Source organism: Netta rufina (genome assembly GCF_964035555.1).
Source record: "Netta rufina genome assembly, chromosome: 3".
Lineage (NCBI taxonomy): Eukaryota > Metazoa > Chordata > Aves > Anseriformes > Anatidae > Netta > Netta rufina.
Genome location: NC_140125.1, coordinates 63,892,406 through 63,912,758, shown reverse-complemented (window position 1 = coordinate 63,912,758; position 20,353 = coordinate 63,892,406). Strand labels below are relative to the sequence as shown.

At 44.4% G+C, this 20,353-nt stretch overlaps 2 protein-coding genes across 3 annotated transcripts in view; one reads left to right on the top strand and one right to left on the bottom strand.

The window, feature by feature from the left end:
- Positions 1-8,088, top strand: part of BACH2 (BTB domain and CNC homolog 2) — a 188,665-nt gene extending 180,577 nt beyond the window's left edge. For both annotated transcript variants that reach the window (XM_084284252.1, XM_084284253.1), the window contains one exon: positions 1,227-8,088. In XM_084284252.1, coding sequence (XP_084140378.1) covers positions 1,227-1,709 — 483 coding nt within the window. In that variant the 3' untranslated portion in view covers positions 1,710-8,088. The remainder of the gene's footprint in view (positions 1-1,226) is intronic.
- Positions 8,089-10,337: 2,249 nt separating this feature from the next.
- Positions 10,338-15,946, bottom strand: GJA10 (gap junction protein alpha 10; the record flags this gene model as incomplete). The annotated part of the gene is made up of 2 exons (XM_084284434.1): positions 10,338-10,387; positions 14,677-15,946. 2 exons carry the CDS (start codon positions 15,944-15,946, stop codon positions 10,338-10,340), a joined length of 1,320 nt encoding a protein of 439 aa, XP_084140560.1.
- Between the last annotated feature and the right edge of the window lie 4,407 nt (positions 15,947-20,353).

Below are 20,353 nucleotides of genomic sequence, written 5' to 3'. Positions count from 1 at the left end.
ATTATCTCAAGATGTACTTGAGCATCTGTTTATTTTTTTATTATTTTTATGTTTTCTTGATAGATTTATCAATATTTTAGCAGTTGGTTCTTTTCATGTACACTGCTCTCATTCTCATTCTCACAGCTGCACACTTCCAGTGTGGGCTTTGGACCCAGTGTAATATTATCAGCTGTAGCAAGCACCCGTAGCTGGATTATCAGAGAGAGGGGGTTTCACACCTCAGATGCCGAGGCAGCTTGGGTTTAGCAGTGTTAGTAGGTGGGGTACACGGCGGGCTGCTGTCAGGGCCAGCTGAGCTCTGGAAATAGCTCTTGTACTCCTCAAAATCTGGTCTACTCCCTCGAGCTGTGTGCCTGCCTTTCTGGGTGGTGGGACTGCACTGCAGCTGGACCATCCCTGTTGTTCTGCACTGGGTCAACACCAGTTTTTAGTGGTGTATCCCTAGGTTGTAGAGCCTGACCCCTCCTCATTTGCCTCCCAAGTATGTGAATTAGAAAGAATCATGGAATCATTAGGGTTGGAAAAGACCTCCAAGACCACTTGGTCCAACCATCACCCTACCACCAATGTCACCCACTAAACCATGTCCCTAAGCACCAGGCCCAACCTTTCCTTAAGCCTACTTTTAGGGTTTTCACACAGGTCTTTGTAAAAATATCTTGATTAGGTCCAACCCAAACCAGTAAGCACCAGGACGTATGAAAACAAGCCATGGTACAGGCCGCAGAGCCCTCCCTGGCCCCGATCATCTCCTCTGAATACTGTACCATGCAGTGGGAACAGGTGCTCAGCTGGGACGTGAGCCCGACCTGTCTGACTGCCCCAGCATCTAGGGGTGGTCTGCAACACATCTTCATCAACCAGACCCTGATTTCTTCTTGGTTGGATGGATAATGGCTTTTCTCCGTCAGAGCGTTTCTGTCAGAGTTTTTTATACCATATATCCAGCAGCCGTAGTCTATTAAGGTAACTCATTATTAAGGGAATAATTTACGACTCTATCCTCTTCCAACTCAAATGTTTTTCTCGAGCTATTTCCCAAACTGCAGTCCACACAGGCCTCACGGTGGTCAAATATCTGATGGCTTTGTGGCTTTTCCTCTACCCCGTGAAAATAACCGTGCCGTGTTCGAGTTCTCCTTGGGTGCTGCGGGATGCGTGCCTGAGCTGGGCTGCCAGCGGATGGCCCGTCACCAAACTAAAGTGCCTTCTTTCTTTTCCAGGTCTGTGAGAAAGAGAAATTGCTCTCCGAAAGGAACCAGCTGAAAGCAAGCATGGGAGAATTGCTAGACAACTTCTCGTGTCTTTCCCAGGAGGTGTGCAGAGACATGCAGAGCCCGGAACAGATCCAAGCCCTCCACCGATACTGCCCCGTTCTCAGGCCCATGGATCTGCAGACAGCCACCACCATCAGCCCCTCCCCGGCCGGCGTGGAGCAGAGCCTGGTGCCGTCGCAGTGCGTCGGGGAGAGCATGCAGTGCTGCTCGGAGCAAGGCTCGGTGCAGCTGGGAGCTCCCTGGCTGCCCAACAACGTCTCGGAGAATTGCTCGGCCGGCGGCGGGGGGTTGGATGGAGCTGAGCCAGGTACTTACCCCGAGAGAGAGCTTCCGCGAGAGCAGAGTAGCCAAACGGTCACGGTAGACTTCTGTCAGGAAATGACTGATAAATGTACAACAGATGAACAGCCTAGGAAAGATTACACCTAGTGACTTGTAACCTTAACGTTACACCTGGTCAGGTGTTCTTCAGTCAGCCGGTGGCAGTGTTCATTTGTTGTCTAGAAGAACGTATTTGGTGCACACTACAGTGGTCTTAGCAGCAATACTGTTTTTAAGTATTCCCTCCTCTCTACAAGCAGGAGTTATCTTCACAATGGTGCTATCCCTTGCTCAGGCAGGGAACTAAACAGTGGCAACACTGTCTGTTTTTGTATGTTGATTTCAATCTTAACAGGGATGGACATAACACCTCTGAGGACCCAACCGCAGCTTTTTTCTCAGTGGCCCATGTCACAAAACCCTAACTCAGGAATTTCCTCTGAATGTTCAATTTTTCATTGAAGACAGCTTCTTTACACATCAAAGTTTTATAGCTAAACTGTACATATTATATATAATATATATAAAATATATATATCCATATGCAAAAGTCCCTGCATGCCTCAATTTTTCTCATCCTACAAACTGGAAGCTTTCATTTACATTGTATAAACAAGTTCCAACATTCCTTTTTGTCTTCGATGCTAGAACTAGTTTGGTAACTTGTTACACGATTTTTTTTTTCTCGGTTCTCAGTTCAGCAATATCATTCAATTTGTACTTATTTATAAAATTTTAATGTTGGAAGCTTATTTGAGATTTTATTATAGACAATTTTTTTGGCACAGCCATTTCGTGCCACTTGAGCAATGTGGATTTATTTTATTTTCTTGCAGATACTGTACAGTAATGGTCAACTTTGCCACTTGCACTGAGTTTCTGGTCAAACCTCTTTTCATAAATGAAGTCGTGACTTCAGTATAACTTGAGTATATGGTTTTCTTTGCTTTATGGCTTAAAGAAAATAGAAAAGTTTTAGCTAATAGACAAACACTCAGGAGCTCATTACGTAGTAAAAAACGGTCTTGCCAAATACTGAATTCACTATACAATTTGTAAAGAGAATCTGCTTGAATTATTTTTATATTCAGACTTCTTTCTGTTTCACAAACCAAGCTTAAGTGCTGTTAATGATGCTTTTGGATTCTTATAGGGTAAAGTATATTTCACTCTTTAGAGAAAAACGTATTTGACAACTGGATCTGTTCATCATACGTTCCACGAAGTAAAGTAAACGGAGATCACATCAATACACTTCGGGGGGCTTCTTTTCCAGCCCCGGTCTGCATCCTTTACTCATGGAAGCAACTGCTGCTCCGAGTAGTCCCTGTAGCCTCACCTCAGCTTTCCTCAGACATTACCTGTTTTTTCCTTCGCCAGACCCGAGCTGCAGAGGTGGGTCTGGCGAAGTCAGAGATCCTGCCTGGGTAGGAAGAGATGCAGGATCAGACCCCTAACCGTTGACTTTGGTTTCCCTACAGAAGTCGAGTTAGCACTGTATCCTCTAAGAGCAAATCACACGTCTGTCGACACCCGCTCGGGTCGCTTGCCCTTCCAGTTCTTGTGTTCCAGGATCCTCTCGTCCCGCAGCGTTGCCCTCAGCACAAACCGCAGCTAAAAGAGCCCGGTCTCAAAGGAGACTGCTCAGTGAATTGGCTTAGTTGTAACTGTATCGGATTTGTATCTGAAGCGATGTTGACTCCTGTTATGACTGTGTGAGACAGCAGCTTTCCGAGCATAACAGCCGTATGTACAGTGTAGACAGAAGAACGTCCTCCTAATGCTTTTTTAATAATTATTATTACTCTAAGTGTACTGAGTTTTTCTTTTGTGGTTCTTTGCCCTGCGTGTGCCAGGTTGCGTGGCTTTCTCCTGGGCGACGACTGTCATGTGCTTTACTGGCTGATATTGTTTGTTCTTGCTGAAAAAATCGACCAGCTGTTCACACCTGTTCAAAAAAAAAAAAAAAAAAGACAAAAAGAGTGGGGGGATAGCGGCTTCTCAGAAGCACTGGGCGATAATGTGGTCTTCTGCACTAACGTTTACACTCGAGGTGTGCGCTGGTGCTTTTTTTGAGGCACCCAGTAGATCAGCATCCTTACCTTGGAGGAGGAATCAGCTCCCTCCCTCCCCTTCTTCCATCTTCAGACTGTGCTCGTGGACCGTCGCGCGCTTGCCACAAGGTCTTGCTTTTACCCTCTGCACCCACACTATTGTAGCCGAGCTACCGAGGAGGAAATGCATATAGCATGTGCCATGTTTGTTGAAAATACTTCTTTTCCCCGCATGTACAAAGAAAATCTAGTATATAATGTAGGAGAATATTTATGTTTAAGTATTAATCATTACTGTACAAAATCCTTACCTTTAGATGTTCAAAAGTATACGAATGCCATAAACTCCTAGTTCACACGGTTGAAAAAGGGGGAGGAGTCGTCCTTTCTTTTTACAAGAGCTTAAGCTAAAAAGATTTGAACCCCCCCCCCCCTCCCGGCCACCTTTTGCAGGTAACTGAGTGAGAAGCTCTTGCGGGGGGATTGGGTTTTCCTTTGGATTCATTGACGTTGCAAAGCAGTTCTGTGCTTCGCAGAGAAGTTTTGTTTCTATGAGACCATGGTGAAAGCTAGAATTTTAAAACTAAATGTGAATCACATTATAGACTCATAGCTACTTGGGGGGGCTGGGGCGGAGGGAGGGGAGGGTCGACTGACACAGTATTTTAAAGATGTTTTTCTGTTGCCTTTTTTTTTTTTTAATTTTTAAGTGACCTCCTATATATATCAATAGGTAGAATGTTTTATGAGCGTAAAACCAAGTTTTAACTTGCTTCCTGACATGAAGATTTACTCTACTAACAACTCATGTGCAACTGGTACTCTTGACCTCATTCCAACGGTTTATAAACCCACCCACACAACCCATTGCGCTGCAGCTCTTAGGTTTGACCTGGCTTCATACTGGTGCTGGGTCTCTTGATTTCCTCTACCTTGGGAACTGGTATTTAAAACCACTGCTCAAATAAGTGTCTCTTCCTCAACCTTTTCTCTCCTCTCGCTCTCTTTCCCTCCCCCGTGAGCTTTTCTGGATGTTTGATTTCATTCTCGCCCATTAGAAGTGGCTGATTTTGTGTCATTGCTTCCTATATTTACATGTATCATGGTTTTTCAGTGTTTTTTTTTTTTTTGGTGGTGGTGGTGGTTGTTTTTTGTTTCTATTTCGAGGGTTTTTTTTGCTACTCTGAACCACGTGGCTCTCAAAACTGTTACCGGGCTAACTTTAAAGGAAGGCATTGGGAGAATTAGCTTCAGACCTGGACATCAGGTAGCATCCCCAGCTGTTCTTGTCATGAGGTCAAAACAGCTGACCACAAGGACGCTGTTAGAAAGAATTAAAAGAAAAAAAAAAAAAAAAAAGCTGACTGCAGTATTGATGAGTGTGAAGAGTTTGGCCAATGGTCACCATGATCTTAAGTGGGAATCTCTTTGCATTTGTCAAAGAGGACACGTGCAGCATCTGTCCTGCCAGGCAGTGCTTGGGAAAGGTATCACGAGCCCCCATCTCCCCGCTGGGTGCTGCACCGCTCTCGTGGGCATGCGAGTCCACGAAGCTTTGTCCAGGCTGTACCTAGTCCTCCTCTTCCTTTGCCATTGCTATCCTTGTATCGCCAGGAAACCTCATTTCATTTAGGCTCGTTATGCTTTGTCAGGTGAGTACTACACTATATAATGTGTTTGTTTCTCTGCGTTCTCTGGGGGTGCCTTGAACACAATTAAAGCTCGTTGCAAGCTGATTCTGGAACAAAAAGGTAGTGCAAAAAAAAATAAATTAAAAAAGAAAAAAATAGAAACAGAGAGAGAGAAAACAAAACAGAAAACATGCAAAATGCAAAAGCAAAATGTTGGCTGTGTTATCAGGAGATCCCAGTATTTATATCACAAACTTCCTAACATATGATGACTCAGGCGTCAGAGTTTGATGCTGCAGTATAAAACTATTATTTTATATATTGTACAAGTAATTTATTAAATGTCTTTCTAAGGGTATATGCTGCTTTTAAGATGCACTATATTTTTGGATCTAATCCTTGTATTATTTTTTCCCAAGGAAGTAAAATGTGCTGCAAAGGCAAGCCACGGTGATTAGTATGCTAACTGCTACTTCTCTTTAAAAAGGAGAGTGGGAACTAGATAAGTAACTTTGCTAAATGGATTAACTGCTGCCAGAGAAATGATTAATGCTGATAGTGTGGTTGTTAATCTGGAGTTCAACACTTCGTCAAGTCTGTATTCTAAAGAGCGCTTAAATAGAAGTTAAAATGCCTAGATAGATAGTTAGGTTTTTTAATATGTATGTTTATGATTGCCTAAGGAAAGAAAAACAAATCTGCATGCTGGAATCACTATAATCTTGTAATAAAATAAAATCTGATCCACTAGGAGAAAGCATGATGAAGCACTGTACTGCCAGGCTCACTTGTGTCATGTAATCCACTACTGTGGTTGTTAAAGAGGAGAGGGATGGGTTTCCAGAGTAGACCTGTAGTGAATTTTGCAGTGAGACAAAGTGAACGTTTGCCAGGTTTACTCGAGCTCACGTGTTGTCCTCTGCCGTTACAACGAGGAGCACTGCTTTCACCTTTTTTTCTGATCCGAAATGCATTTGGAGGTGTCTTCGGGTGAACGTAGCCCAAGTTTGCAGCATTTTTAAAAGTCTACATTTTAGGTCTGTGTAGAGGAGGTTTAGCTTCGGTGTGAGCAGCGGAGCTGATGGCCTTGCATACGGAGGGATCTGCTAAGTATGGGGTGGCTCATTTTTGTTGGAAGTGAGGTGAAACTAAAACCATTTCTGCAAAGAACTTGTGCTCTCTTTCCTGCTAGAAATTTCCTCAACAGAGTTTTTACTTCATTTCAGTTTTGTCTCTGCCAACACAGTCCAAGTTAATTTTATATACCTATCTATAATACGTGTATGTATGTATACATACATATATAATTCTAGTCAGTGTGTGTTTGTGTATTTTCCTGTTTATAATACCTATGTGTATATTTATAATACTCCTTGGAGTATTTCATGACTCAGGCATCAGATCTGATGCTGCAGAATCCAATATATGTGTATATGCATATGTTCAAATACTGTGTGTATATTTAAAAGATCTATTGTTGGTGGTCTGTAGAATAATTATTCTCCTTACTCTCAAAATTTTAATGGCATTACTTGCAAGGACTAAGTGTATAGTATTTTCCTACACTCCACCAGGATAGGTGTTATTTATATCAAAGTCAAATACTGATATGCATTTTAAGGTATTACACATACAACGTTGCCATTTTTGCAAATAAAACCACTTTTTGGCAGGAAGGAATCCTAAGAATACCTTTTTGTAAGGGAATTACCCCAGACAAACGACTGCTGAAAACCCAGTTAGATGACTCCTGTTCTCATACGAATTTTACTTGCTGTGGGACGAGCCCTTTATGGAGGCGAAACGACGCGCGCGGTGCCGCCCTTGTCCCGTTCGGCTCATTGAGGGCCCATGGAGAGAACCTAGCATCCCAAAACAGAAATGGCAGCTGGCAGCGTTTGCTCTCACTGACTGCTTAGAAGCAGAGGTGGTCCCAGGATACGGACCCGAACAGCCCCTGGGACTGGGGTGGCTGTCAGGGCTCGGCCCCGTAGCCAGAGGAACCGCAGCCTCCAGGGCGCGATCGCACGGGATGGAGCTGCCTCGTGTTTGCGTATGGCTGAGAGAAACGTGCGTGCTATAGATCCTGTTCCCACTACTACTTGTGCTCTGACCCAAGCTATCTGGATCCCGCAGGCTGGCAGGAATTATACTAAACACTTTGGTGATATTTGATGCGTGTTTGTTTACCATTGATTTCAAGCATCGCCTTTGATTTCAAGGGTGGGGATGCCCTAAGAGTTTGTTCCAGAACCAGTTGGTTACAAGTGCACCTCTTATATATGCCTTACAAACTTCAGAGGCCATATTCAAAACAGGGTTTTATCAGTGTATGCAAGGGGGTGCAACCCCTCTTCTCTTCCTCCCCAGGTCAAACAGTATGGACAGTTTTCACACATATCTACCTGTATAACCCTCTGTACCTCTCATAACTGGTCAATGACTGTAACAGGTTACATCAGGTGTTTTTTCTACATACTTTTTACACAAATTCTATGCGATTAATGTAACTTAATTCAATGCATCATTTTATTGTACTAGTTCTTAAGCTTGTCTTTATTTTTTTTCTAGGTGACTGTGGTTTCTTGTGATTTTTATTGTATAAATAAATGAGGTGGCTGTTGATGCTTACTCTCTGTTACTAAGAATTTTTACCTTTTTGGAAGAAAGCATTGCTATGAACTAATGAATTTAAAATGTCATTTACTCATTGTAAATACAGTATTGTGCAAAAAACAAAAATGAAAAAAAAAAAAACACCCGACTCTCTTCATTCATTTGAATTGCTAGTGTTAACTGAATTTTGTCTAGACACCATTTCTGTTGATGAAATAAAGACATATCATTATGTATTGTAAATCGACTTCTCTCGACTCCGAACTTGATGTCGCAGTCCGTGGCAGGCGCGGGGCCGTAGCTGGGGCGCGGGACGGGAGGGAGATGGGCAGGGCAGGGCAGATGCTGCCTGGTGAAGCTCTGGCCTTATGACGAACCCTCTGCTCGCGTGGTCCCATTCCTAATTCATTAGTCGGCTTTGATCCAGGGATCTGGTTATCTTTGATCTGCTGCAGGAGCAGCCGAGGGTATTTCGTTGCAGAGATGAAATAAGTTGGTTTGGAAGATCAAATGCGCTGTATCTGTACCCATTCCCCCAGTGCTTGACTTTAGGCAGTTCTGCTAAGTCTTTGTTTTGGTCTTGTAAAGCGTCAGCGTACCGAGATGTAGGGAGGCAAGGGGAGAGGTTGGGGTTTGTTTCCCTTTTACAGAAAACCCGAGAGACATTGAAAGATACTTCTGTATAAACAACAACCAAAAAGCTGATTTTTTTTTTGCATGTAACCCAAATGTCTGTTTCTGAAGCAGGAACTTGTGCCATCAACCACTAACCTCCCTCAAACCGCAAAAAAAAAGGGGGGTGGGCAGGCTGCCAGAGGGAGCCGGGTGTCCGGCCACCCGATGGGGAACACGGGCATGAGGTCGGGTGCCCTGGGCCACCGCCCTCAGGGATGTCAGCTGTGTCCTCCTCCGCCAGCAGCAGTCAGTGTTGCCCCTGGATTTTCAACCTGAAAATCCTCATGGAGGAAGAGCAGAAACACCACTTCCCAGCATTTCCCAGATCTTCCTGTTGAGCTCACACGAAGGAAGCTTCCCACCCGTTCAGATCTGTCACGATGCAGAGCCCACTGCCTCTCCTTACGGCCCGGCAGTAGAGCATGTTCTCTAGCAGGAGCACTTCTCCACCCCTAACCAGTCATTCCTGACACTTAATGGCTACCATCCTAGGCATTTCCCTTTTTTTTTTTGCTTTAACACATTAAATAAATGCAGAGGCAAAGTGTCAGGCTGTAGTGACTTAAATGCAAGTCATGCACGCTGGAACAAAAACACTGTAATCTCAAGCAATCTTCATGCTTCAGTCCTTTTTTTTTTTTTCATTTTTTCATATTTTTTTCTTCTACTGTTCCACTTCTCTAAGAGTTGTCAAGTCAAAGAGAACTTTTATGATTAAGGAAGCTGGCAGAGCAAACAAGCTTGTTCTTGCTGTCAAAGTGACTTGAGGGAAACACAAGCTGTGAGAAACCTGACAAATTAAAGTGGCCAAGAGCGAGCAGCCAGAAACAGGCTCATGGCTAGCCAGAGCGCTCTGCTTGCTGGATACACAGCTGGAAGGGCTGCTGTCCTGGGCTGCTTACAACCCAGAAATCCAACTTCCAGAGCGCATCTATCTCGGCAAACTCAAGGTGAGATTTTTTGGGTGTTGCTTGTCCTTCAGGTAATCTGCATGAACTGATGAGACAGTAAGATCTTTGTGATCCTGAGCTGATGCCTTGCAGTTCTTCTTGAAGAGCAAATTGAAGAAAAGCACAGATGTTTTGCACTGAAAATTAATTGCCTGGCTTTACTTAGTTTCCATTTTGAAGCCAGAAGTACAAGGAGGCGACATGAGCACAGAAAGTCTCTAGCAGAGCTTGAGGATTACATTAGCACGGACTGACAAGCAGCAGAATATTCTTCAGCTGGGCTTTTCTCTGTTAAATTCTCTGCCCCTTCAGACTCCTTGTGTGCTTGATCCATCTTTTATTCATTGGCTGCTGAAGCCTGGGGAGATAAAGGCCATGTAGCCTTCCAGGTTGCTTTAAAATCAAAATAAACCTTCCCTGCAGGTGTCTTGGGCTTTCCACTACCTCTGTGGTCTGTGTATCAGGCTGGTTGCTGATATGAACACTACTCACATGCACAACAAGTTGTACATCCCGAAATGCCCTCCCAAAGACACCGGGCTATTTCTGCCCTGACCAGCTCCAGCTCAGTGTATTTGAGAAAAATCGTGAGTTGTGGTGCAAGCTGCTCACCAACGCCTGCAGTCAGCGTGCGGTGCTGCTGGAAGTGCCATAACATTGAGGAATAAAACAAGCGTTTGCTTTCTTACACTGTATTACGAATTTAGCATGATCAGGGGAGGAGGGAGAGGGAGACACCAGCAGCTAATCAGCTTTTTATCTTTCTGCTGAAGGTGGTTTGTGCTCAGTCCCCCGGTTTATCTCTTGTCCTCAGAACGCCATTACTTTTTCATGATAGATGATAGTTCTAGGAGCATGCTCTGAAAGATAACGAGAGAGAGAAAGCATGAAGCTGAACTGGCTTCAAGGGGAGAAAGAAATGTTATCATAGTGATTAACCCAGGCTCCACCACATGCACAGCTGCGAAGGTGGGAAGCTGACAACACACTTACCTTGGCTTTGTTCAGTGCTAAGGGGAGGCTGAGGGGAGGGGAAGCACCTTGCTTTTAAACCAAATAAATTAATCCCTGAAGTAATTTGCTTCAAATCGGTGACTGCCATGCTACAGCCCTTGCTTTACATGTTAAGGGTCTTGTACATCTTTCAATTGCCTTAAAACCATACAAAGATGGGCTCAGGCAAGCTCCCCTTTCAGAAACCCAGCCTGCTTGGTGCTGCACACATCCTCAGAGAGGTTCCTTATTTGCCCACCACTGCTGATCCCCAAGGTTTGTCATTTTCCTAATTTCTGTGTTGGTGAACAGGTACTTGTAGGTGATTTAGTAGGGTTTGCAGGATTATTGGCAGTCATCTTCATGATTTTTTCCTGAGTGCACCAGGACAAAATGTAACATGTAGAACTACTGTGGAGTATTTTTTAAGAGATATTTGAGTAGGAAAGCTGTACAAAGGCAGCATCAGGTGTTAGCAGGCGAACACCTGCAAGGCATCTCAAGCATCCTAGTGGGACGACGCAGGGCTTTACCCGTGCCTTGTTCCACCTGTAGGTTTTCTGGTGGAGCTCAGCTGTCAGAATAACTTCTGTGGCTATCAGACTTGTTATTTCGATGCACACTGACTCTTACCAAACTGTTCCCAGCCCCAGGAGCGAGAGCAGAGCGGGTGGGCAGCTAGTTAAACGTGTGGGTATTTATTCCTCAAGTGTTGTTGAAAGGCTGAGTAAACATGCCTGGTTCTGGAGAAGACGGCAGGCATTCAGGCTGAATAGCAGCTCTCTCTTTCATAGCCTTCTCGCTGCTGACAGTTTTCCCACTGGGTAAAAGGCTCAAAGCTGAACGGAGAATTGAGAAGCAGCAAAAAATCTGAACAGCACAGAGGGATGAAAAAGCAGCGTAGTGAAGGAAACCAGACCCAGTGAATAGCAAAATTTCCCCAGCTTCAGCAGAACCAGGATTTCAGCCCCAGAGACTTTTCTGCGAATGAATAAAATCAGCAGCCCTATCTGAATCTGCTTCTGTGAGCTGAGAGTATCAGCTTTATCAGCTGCTTGCTTAATTATCAGCTTTATCCCCCTCGTTCACCATGAGGAGGGGGCCCTACTTTTAAAGTCACGTTGATTTCTTTGGAGCCAAGGACAGAGATGGAAAGAAATGACACTGAAAGCACAGGACTCTCCGGAGGAAAGGGTCTTAGCTCAAGAACAGAACAGGACTGGTAGATATGTCATGCGTCCACATCTCCTTGGAATATCCTTGGGTGCTCTAGCAAGTGGACTGTTACTCTTTCCCAGTAGTTCCCTCAATGCAGATTTAGCTTGGGGTGCAAATATGATGATTCAGATCCAAGTCTTCTGGAAGACTGTGCCCTTGTGGCAAGAGTTAGTAGTTTAAGGTCATTGTGTCCAATCTCAGTTAACCAAATTAAAACTCATGGGTTTCAGAGCACACCTTCGGATTTGTTAGAAAACTATTATATGCAGGCCAAAGAAAAGGTGATACTGGACAGGCTGGGCAGGCAATAACTCTTGGTGCAGTGCTCCAACAACAAAACCCCTAAATGCTCTGTAACTCCTGCCCTCATCTCAGTGGAGTACGGATCCTGTCTCTAGCAGCTCTACACTGACTTTTGTCTGCATCAGCCTGCGCTTTTTGTTGGACTTTAGCTGTATCATGCAGGGGCCTGGCCTTGCAAAGTTTCTGTTTTTTCTTTCCTCATGATGCAAAATCCTATGAATACCAACATAGATCCCACGTGTCCTTGTGCACCTCACTCCCAGCTGTCACTTGTGAGAGTATTTGCACCAAATTCAGCGTGGCCCTTTTCCCTGAGCTGGGTGTGCCGAGACACTTGAGGTCCCCTTGCCCAAGGGAGACAAGGCTCAAGCCATGCAGAAGGTGCCCCTAGGTTCCATGGCTGGAATAAAAAAGTTAAAACAGAGCTGGAGATGCAAAACCAAGGGCAGAGCTACGTGTTTACCTGCTGCATATCTTGTTCTGGTGGTCCGTCTTCCGAACATTTTGGATCTGAAGTCTAACCAGAAATGTTTAAAGGAAAAATATTTTTTTTTCCAATGGATCAAACTCTTGAGAATCCGTCAGCCTAATGACATTTTTCAAGACTTGTGCTTCTCTCATTTTTTGCTTCCCAATTTGAATAATGGACAACCCTTGACAGTGCAATGAGCGAGAATCTGAATAGAGCGTGATGAGTGATCGCTTTGGCTGTAAAACTAATCAGCTGTAAAGGAAATATTTTCCAACTTTTATGCCATAGTTGGGCGTGAAGCACAGAAATGGCTCTTTGCCTCCGCCAGTTCTGGAGAGGGGAATTTTGAATAGCCTTGAGTGTCTGTGTTGTGGCCAAACAGTGGTTGGTCTGAATCCTACCGAGGGAAAGGCATCTCTTCTTTTATACGTATATAGCCGGTTTGATTTCAATTCAAGTCTGAGAAGTTGAGGACTCTTCATGCCAAACATACATTTTGTGTTCAATTTCCTATCCAGCCATACATCTTGCAGGTTTTCAGTGGAGGACTGAATGCATTTTCACTTAAAGTAACCTTTCCTCTGAAGAGGAAGTCCCAAGTGGAATTTCCTTGTTCTCTTTGTACAGGTTTTATTGCCCAGGCACAATGTCTCTATGCTGCACTAGCATACAAGTGTATTGAAAGTGGTGTCATTAAATACCTCAGAAATACTGGTAGCAGAGTGCACTAGCCACAGCAGTGACTGAATGATATGTAGAAGTGCCTTTACTTCCAAATATCTTGAGTCACTTTTAAAAATGCTAGTACCAGTCCCATGTGTAATGATCCACAAAGGCAGCATGCCAGAAAAGTGTTCCTTTCAGGAATAACGGCACTGCTTTGCAAACTGAGTATATTTCTCAGCAAGCTCTCACCTGCAAGATATCTTCATTGTCGTTAAACATTAAAAGCTGCCAAGTATCTTTCAGGACTTCTCAACAGGTGCCTTGCTCAGTACCTCCTGCACTCAGCCTTTTTAAATAGCCTTCTCATCTGGGTATCAAAACACAGCAGATGGGCAACAGATTGGGCTCTCGGCCATCTCCCCAAATTTGAAAAAGCAAAGTGGAAAGTAATTAAATAGCATGAAAGTGGCAATTTAACATGGTTTATGCCCACTATTTATATACTGTAGAAATTATAGCTCCATGAAAAATGGAGCTCACAGGCAGTTTGGTGGGGAACAATGTGTGAGAGCATTTTCTGCTTCTCACCGCAGAAGATTTTGGGATTTTGTGTGTTTGTTATGCTTCAAATTTAATAAAAGCATGTATTTTTAGGACGAGTGAGGAAAAATTAAGCAGAACTGATAACTTTGAGTATTGTGTGAAGTAATCTTCTGTTTCTTACATGCTCTGTCAAAAGATATTTAAGGGCTTGCTCCTGCAAGAATTTGTAAAAAAGTTGTGGGGTTTTGTTCTCAGGGGATAAATCCTGTGATCCAGGCAGTCAGAAGTCAAATTCATTTAAAAAAATAAAAATAAAATAAAAATCTACTTGGTGCTTGAAGGCAAGCACAAGACCTTATTAACACTGAGTGTAAGCAAGTATGGACCAGCCGAAGAACAGGAACAGCTTCTGAAAATGCCTTTCTGTAGCTGTTGGTGGTGTGATTGTGATAATTTGGTGTTTTATATGCAGAGGCTTTGGTTTCCCCTCTGGGCAGCTACCCAGCCCGCTGGCCAGCCTGGGGAGCCACCCCTGGAGCCGAAAGAAGCCAACCCATCGGATGGTGGTGGCCTTCTGGCTGTTAGGGCGTCAAGAAGGCCGGAGCTGACCGAGGGATGGATGGCAGCCCTTGGGTGATGCGATGAGTGAAAAGGAGACACCTTCGGTGACTTGGAGATCCTCGGGGATGCCCTGGTGATGCTTTGGGAGTCTTTGAATCCCTTAGGGATGCTTTGGCTCTCACCACACTGGGGGACCGATGTGCTGGGGGCAGCCTTCACCCAGCACAACCCACCACGCCAAGGCCATGCCAGGAAGCCTGGAGAAGCCTCCCAGACCCCCGCCTCACCCTCTTCTCCCCAGGACTGATCCCCAAGAGCCTCCCGCTCACCCTGATCCCCCCGTTTTCCCCAGTCGCCCACCAGCCATCTGCCCCTTGGGCAGCAGGGCACTACTTGCCATGGACACCCGTCGTCCCGTGGCGGCGGCGGGCAGCGGGGGGCTGCCTGCCGGGCTGCCCTCCTGGCTCCGCTGCCCCTCGCAGCCCGACGGGGAGCCGGCCCCGGAGCTGGTGTCGGAGCCCCCCGGGGAGGCAGAGCTCCGGTTGCCGCTGCCCTCGGGGCTGGCGGGCAGCACCCTGGAGAGGAAGCTGGACTTGCGGGTACCGGGGCAGTGCCCGCTGTCGGGGGACTCGCCGCGCTCCTCCTCCACATCCCTGCAGGCGCTCACCCGGCTGTGTTTGCGGGGCAGCCGGCGGGACATCCCTGTCCCCGTCCCCATCCCCACTGTCCCCACTGTGCCCAGCGGAGCCTCCTCGCTGCTGGAGGATGCCGGCGGCCTCTGTCTGCGGTGCTGCCCCGAGCCCCCGATGGCCGAGGAGGAGGAGGGAGGCGGTGGTGGGGAGGCTGAAGGGCGAGGAGGCATTGCCAAGCTGCTGGTGGGGTGGCAGGGGATGGCTTGGTCATCAGCTCGGCCCGCCGGCCTCTGTGGCCGGCCCACCAGGGTCTTATGGATCCTGTTGAGGCCCAGGTGGGCGATCTCGAGGATGTTGAGGAAGAGGGAGACGGCAGCGATGCTGTGCATGAAAAGCATGAAGATGGTCTTCTCCGTGGGCCGGGACACGAAGCAATCCACCGTGTTCGGGCAGGGGGCGCGGGTGCACTTGTAAAGGGGGGGCATGTGGAAGCCGTAGAGCAGATACTGACCCACCATAAAGCCCACCTCGACCACCGAGCGGGTCAGGATATGTAGCACATAGGTGCGCAGCAGGGACCCCCTCAGGGGTGCCTTGTTCACCTTCTTCTGTTCCTCCAGCTTCCGCAGCTCCTTCTCCGCTCTCTTGTGTTCCTCGGGCAGGGGCTCCAGGTCCTCCAGCTGAGCCCGCAGGTGGGCTTTCCTCTTCTGCCTCTCCTTCTCTAGAGCCCTTAACCTGTAGAGTGCGTGGCCCATGTAGACTAGAGAAGGAGATGAGACAAATATGACCTGCAACACCCAGTATCTGATCAAAGAGATGGGGAAGGCTTTGTCGTAGCAGATGTTGCTGCAGCCGGGCTGCTCCGTGTTGCAGATGAACTCTGACTGCTCATCGTCCCAGACGTCTTCGGCAGCCACTCCCAGCACCAGCATCCGGAATATGAACAGGATCGTGAGCCAGATCTTGCCAACGATGGTGGAGTGGATGTGGACTTCCTCAAGGATGCTGCCCAACAAGTTCCAGTCCCCCATCGTCAGAAGTTCATGTCTGAAATGCAAAAAGTGATGTTGTTTTAATACACAGCTGGATTTATTTTCAAAATGGTCCTTTTTAAAATATCTTTTAAAAAATAATGATGCTTCATGTATAGTCTTCTGATAGCAGGAGAGCTTAGAAATTCATCCTTATTTTCCATGTAATGGGCTGTTAAATTGATGCCGACATGATTAGTAGTGAAAGATTCGGATGTGAGATTATTTTAAGCTTAAGAGAGACTGCGTTCACCTATAAGCCACAATACTTCTTAACTGCCTGCAGTTTTACAGCATTTTCTTCCCACTGGGAAAGAAGATTTTTTTTTCCCTACTTTGCAAATCCACTGCCAACAATAGATTAATTCTACACCCACTCTATGCCTGTCTGTGTCTTTGCCACAACTTTGGGTGAAAAACAACTGGAATAATATATCAGGCTCATTACTTTCATTTCATTGACAAAGTTTTGAGATGTATCCTAAAATTGTGACCAAAAAGAATTTAATTTGGTACTCCAAGGTAGTAGCATTATTAATGCCATCCATACAATATTATCCTATCTACCAGTGTACCGGTCCACAAGTTTCTGCCTTGGAGTCCAAAACTACAAGTACATAGCTAATTTACACATAACTGTACATGTATAAATAGTCTCAGTTCTAGGATATCATTCATAAAATTAGAGAGTTTCTAGGATTTGTATCTTTGTAATCCTTTGTCTTGGCAATGAATTTAAACATATGAAATGAATAAAGCAGGAAATATGTAATGGAGTGTTGGGAAGGTTTTTAGCTGTGAGTGTGAGATGATCTTTTTAACTACCTCTTTCCCAGAAGCAATCTGATTCATCAGCAAACTGATCTATGTTCTGCTGCAGGATGCTTGATTCCAAGCCACTTCTCTAGAAGCTGTTCAGGAGCTCCAGGTAATGTTGGGAATTGAAATGTAAGGTATTTGTGTATTTATGAATACATCACACATTCTATGTAGTATTCCTGGAATTCTTCCTGCTACCATGGCAATAAAATATTGAAAGCAACTAGGGTCATATCCACATAAGGGTTCTCACTTAAATTTTGTATGCTACCGCACTTTCAGAGCTTCCCAAATTCCACTAAACTACAACCTTTTGTAAGGTGCCATTTATAAGCTTCTGAAGAGTGGCTGGCTGCAGTACCCAAAATCTTCCATGATCTTGACTGATTGCAAAGCTGAGTGATATCACTGTTATCAATATATCTTGGAGGTGATTTATGATATGATCCTGCAGAGCAATAATCTGCTTGGAGGTTATATTCATCCACACTGCAAGTAAAGATTTTCGGTTGTAACCAACAGCACAGCTTGAAAGTGCATGTACAGAAGAGTCTGCATTACATAATTCACCTTCAGTATGGTGAGAAGTAGAGGTTTATGCAGAGCAAGATCCCAACCCCGACACTCAAGAGGACAAGTACTAGTGGGTAATCCTTGCTGACTGTTAGGTACAGCTTTCCCTGAAAGGTGGCTGACTGACAGCAGGACACAGCGGCTGAACAAAAGAGCGTTGAGCAAGATGCTAAAATGTAAGTGCAGGAAATGAGACATGTTTTAGTCCTAGAGATGAAGAGAGATCATTCTTCTAGCACTAGGAATTTTCAATGTCCATTTTGGAACAGAAAGTTAATGTCTTTCAGGGTGAGGACAAGAAGAAGAGTATAAACTGTGTCTCTATGCAAGCGTTTGTTTCTTTGTTGTTGCTATCACTATCTAAACAACACTGTCCTTGACTTTCCTTTACAACAGCTGACAGGGCAGGATAATTATAGGAATGGTCTAATTAATTCTCTAAGTAAGCTTACTATACCAAGACACTTTCCCATAAAATCTGCACTGATAAAGCCACAGTATGAATATTTACATGGTAAATGTTCTGTAACAACATAATAATAAAACTAAAAAGGTAACCTATATCCATGAAAGCCATAGTTTCAAAGATGTCAGTCAAAACTACTTCATAGCCTTCTGTTTACAATTCATCCATCTTTCCTTTCCCCCCTAGTCTTATTTGAGCCCAGCGTAACAGAGTAATTTCAGTTTACTGTAAGAGAGTAATCTAAAATATCAGAGAGATCATTATTCCTAGTCTGACAAAATACACAGTTCTAGATTGTACAGACATGGGACATTTCTCCTTACACAATCTGACTAATCTTCATGTCTGTCCAAATATTTTTATATGACAATTTTAAGCATTAACCATTCATGCATGTAATAGTTAGAATCAGATGGAAGTTCCCCCTTTCTAATGGAGGACACTTCTTAATTTCTTGTTTTTGTTACTTCTTTACTTCTTCTAAAGTTTGTTTAATAATTTTCCACAATTCAAATCACTTTTGCATTAAATATGTGCCAATATTTCATCAGAAGTGATTTGCAGAGTTAAACCTTCATAAATTTTATCACATGTAAACTAAAATAGAACTGGAACGGATGGTCAAAATGAAGTACGGCACTGTCTGAATTCTTCTTTTGTCCTGCAGCCATTACACTTCAAAAGTAGCAATATATACATTTGGCATCCTGAGAACGGCCAGTCCGATAACACCTGTGAACAGGCTCAATTGATCCACTGGTTATAGCTCATATTAGGAAGTGAGTAATAACCCACAACTAAACTGCAAAAAGACCATTTTTCATCAATTTCTAGCTTCACTGAAAAACTTCTTTTCTAAAAAGATTAAATATTAAGATATAAATACTCCTAGTTTTTAATTCGAATTGCTATCAGTCTGATGGGTATCTACTTGCTCAGAACTTCCCTAGGAAGATTTTTTTTTCTTTTGCTTACCTTAGGAGAAAGCCCTTGGTTATTCTTTGTTAGGGCATTGCAGAAGGAGCACGTAGCACTGCTGAATGCTGTAGAGCAGAAAATTTCTTCCAAAGTGCTAGAACATCTGTTTTTTTTTTGTTGTTGTTGTTGTTGTTGTTGTTTTTTTTTCTTTTTTTCTTTTTTTCAAGAGCCAAAGCATAAACGTGGTACTTGGAGCAGACTTCTCAGTTATTTGTATTTGGATGTTTAGATCATTCAATCTAAACTCTATGTGCATAGTTTAAAACCATCAGATGATGGGATGGTGCCGCTAGCCAAAATTATCATGCAATTATTTTAGTCAGTGGCATCTATCAAAGCCATTCCCTCGAGGCTCAGTCTGCACAGCAATCATTTCTAATGTCCCTATGCATTGTTATATTCACTTCTTCAAACATTGTGTCTCCACCCAGATCCTAAGTTAATTTTTATTTTGTAAGAGGGATAAATGACCACCCTTTGCAGCCTTACAGGTTTTTACATTTTCTTTACATTCCATTAGTTTCGCTTTGAATCAAAGCCAAGGGATTGATCGGTCATGTCCGATTTCATACTCTGCTGCCTGCTGAGTTAATTTGGTCTGTGGAAGACTGGTGCTCTTGAAATGGAGGCCACACCAGCCCAGACTCCAGGCCTCGGTTAGAAACACAGGCCTTCGACACAGGAACCCTGCCTCAGCTGGGTCACAGCCACCCCCAAAGACAGATCAGAATTTGTATCTGTGAGAAATAAGATCAAAAATAAAATAAAATAAAATAAAATAAAATAAAATAAAATAAAATAAAATAAAATAAAATAAAATAAAATAAAATAAAATAAAATAAAATAAAATAAAGTGAGTTCCTAAAATAGGAATTTATGAGAAATCAGGGCCACTAGAGCTGAGGCTCCGATGCTAGAAACGTCTCCCCCACCAGCATGAGGCATTTGTCCTTTGCCCATGCCTGAAACCTAAGAGTAAATTACAGCACATACGCTTCAATCCTATAAGAAGCACGAGTGATTCCCACTTCAGTCTCTTCCCCCTAAAGGTTTCCCACAGTGGCCAGCTCTCAAAAGACACCAGCCCCGTTTCTTGGGGATTAGCTCAGATTTCCGTAGCGGTGCATCCTTCCCTCCAGCACAGGCCGTACTCCCTGAAAAACACGTTTGAGTCCAGAGCCTTTCCCTGCAGCAAAAGGGGTGGCTACAGCATCTTTTCTTCAGCCTCGGTACAATGCAGATGCACAGTTTGTGTATGTTTCAAATGCTTTAAGGGAGCACTTTCTACACTTTTTCCTCCTGAGAGACATGTTAACAGCCATCCAAACCAGCCAGACCCCCCTGGGCCTTTCTCACCCATATGTTTCTGCTCTCACTGTCTCTCGAGGCAATGTACTCTCACACACCTGTCACTGGTGTTTTATTTTCATGTCTCTTCTTTCCACACTTGCTCACAAAGTCTCCAAGGCTTTATTTGGTTGCTTCAGTGGTCGCATAGCTTTGACTCAGACCTGGGTGTCCTCTTCTCCAGCTGCTTCCTCACCTGCTGGGTACTTCTCAGGAGCACCCTC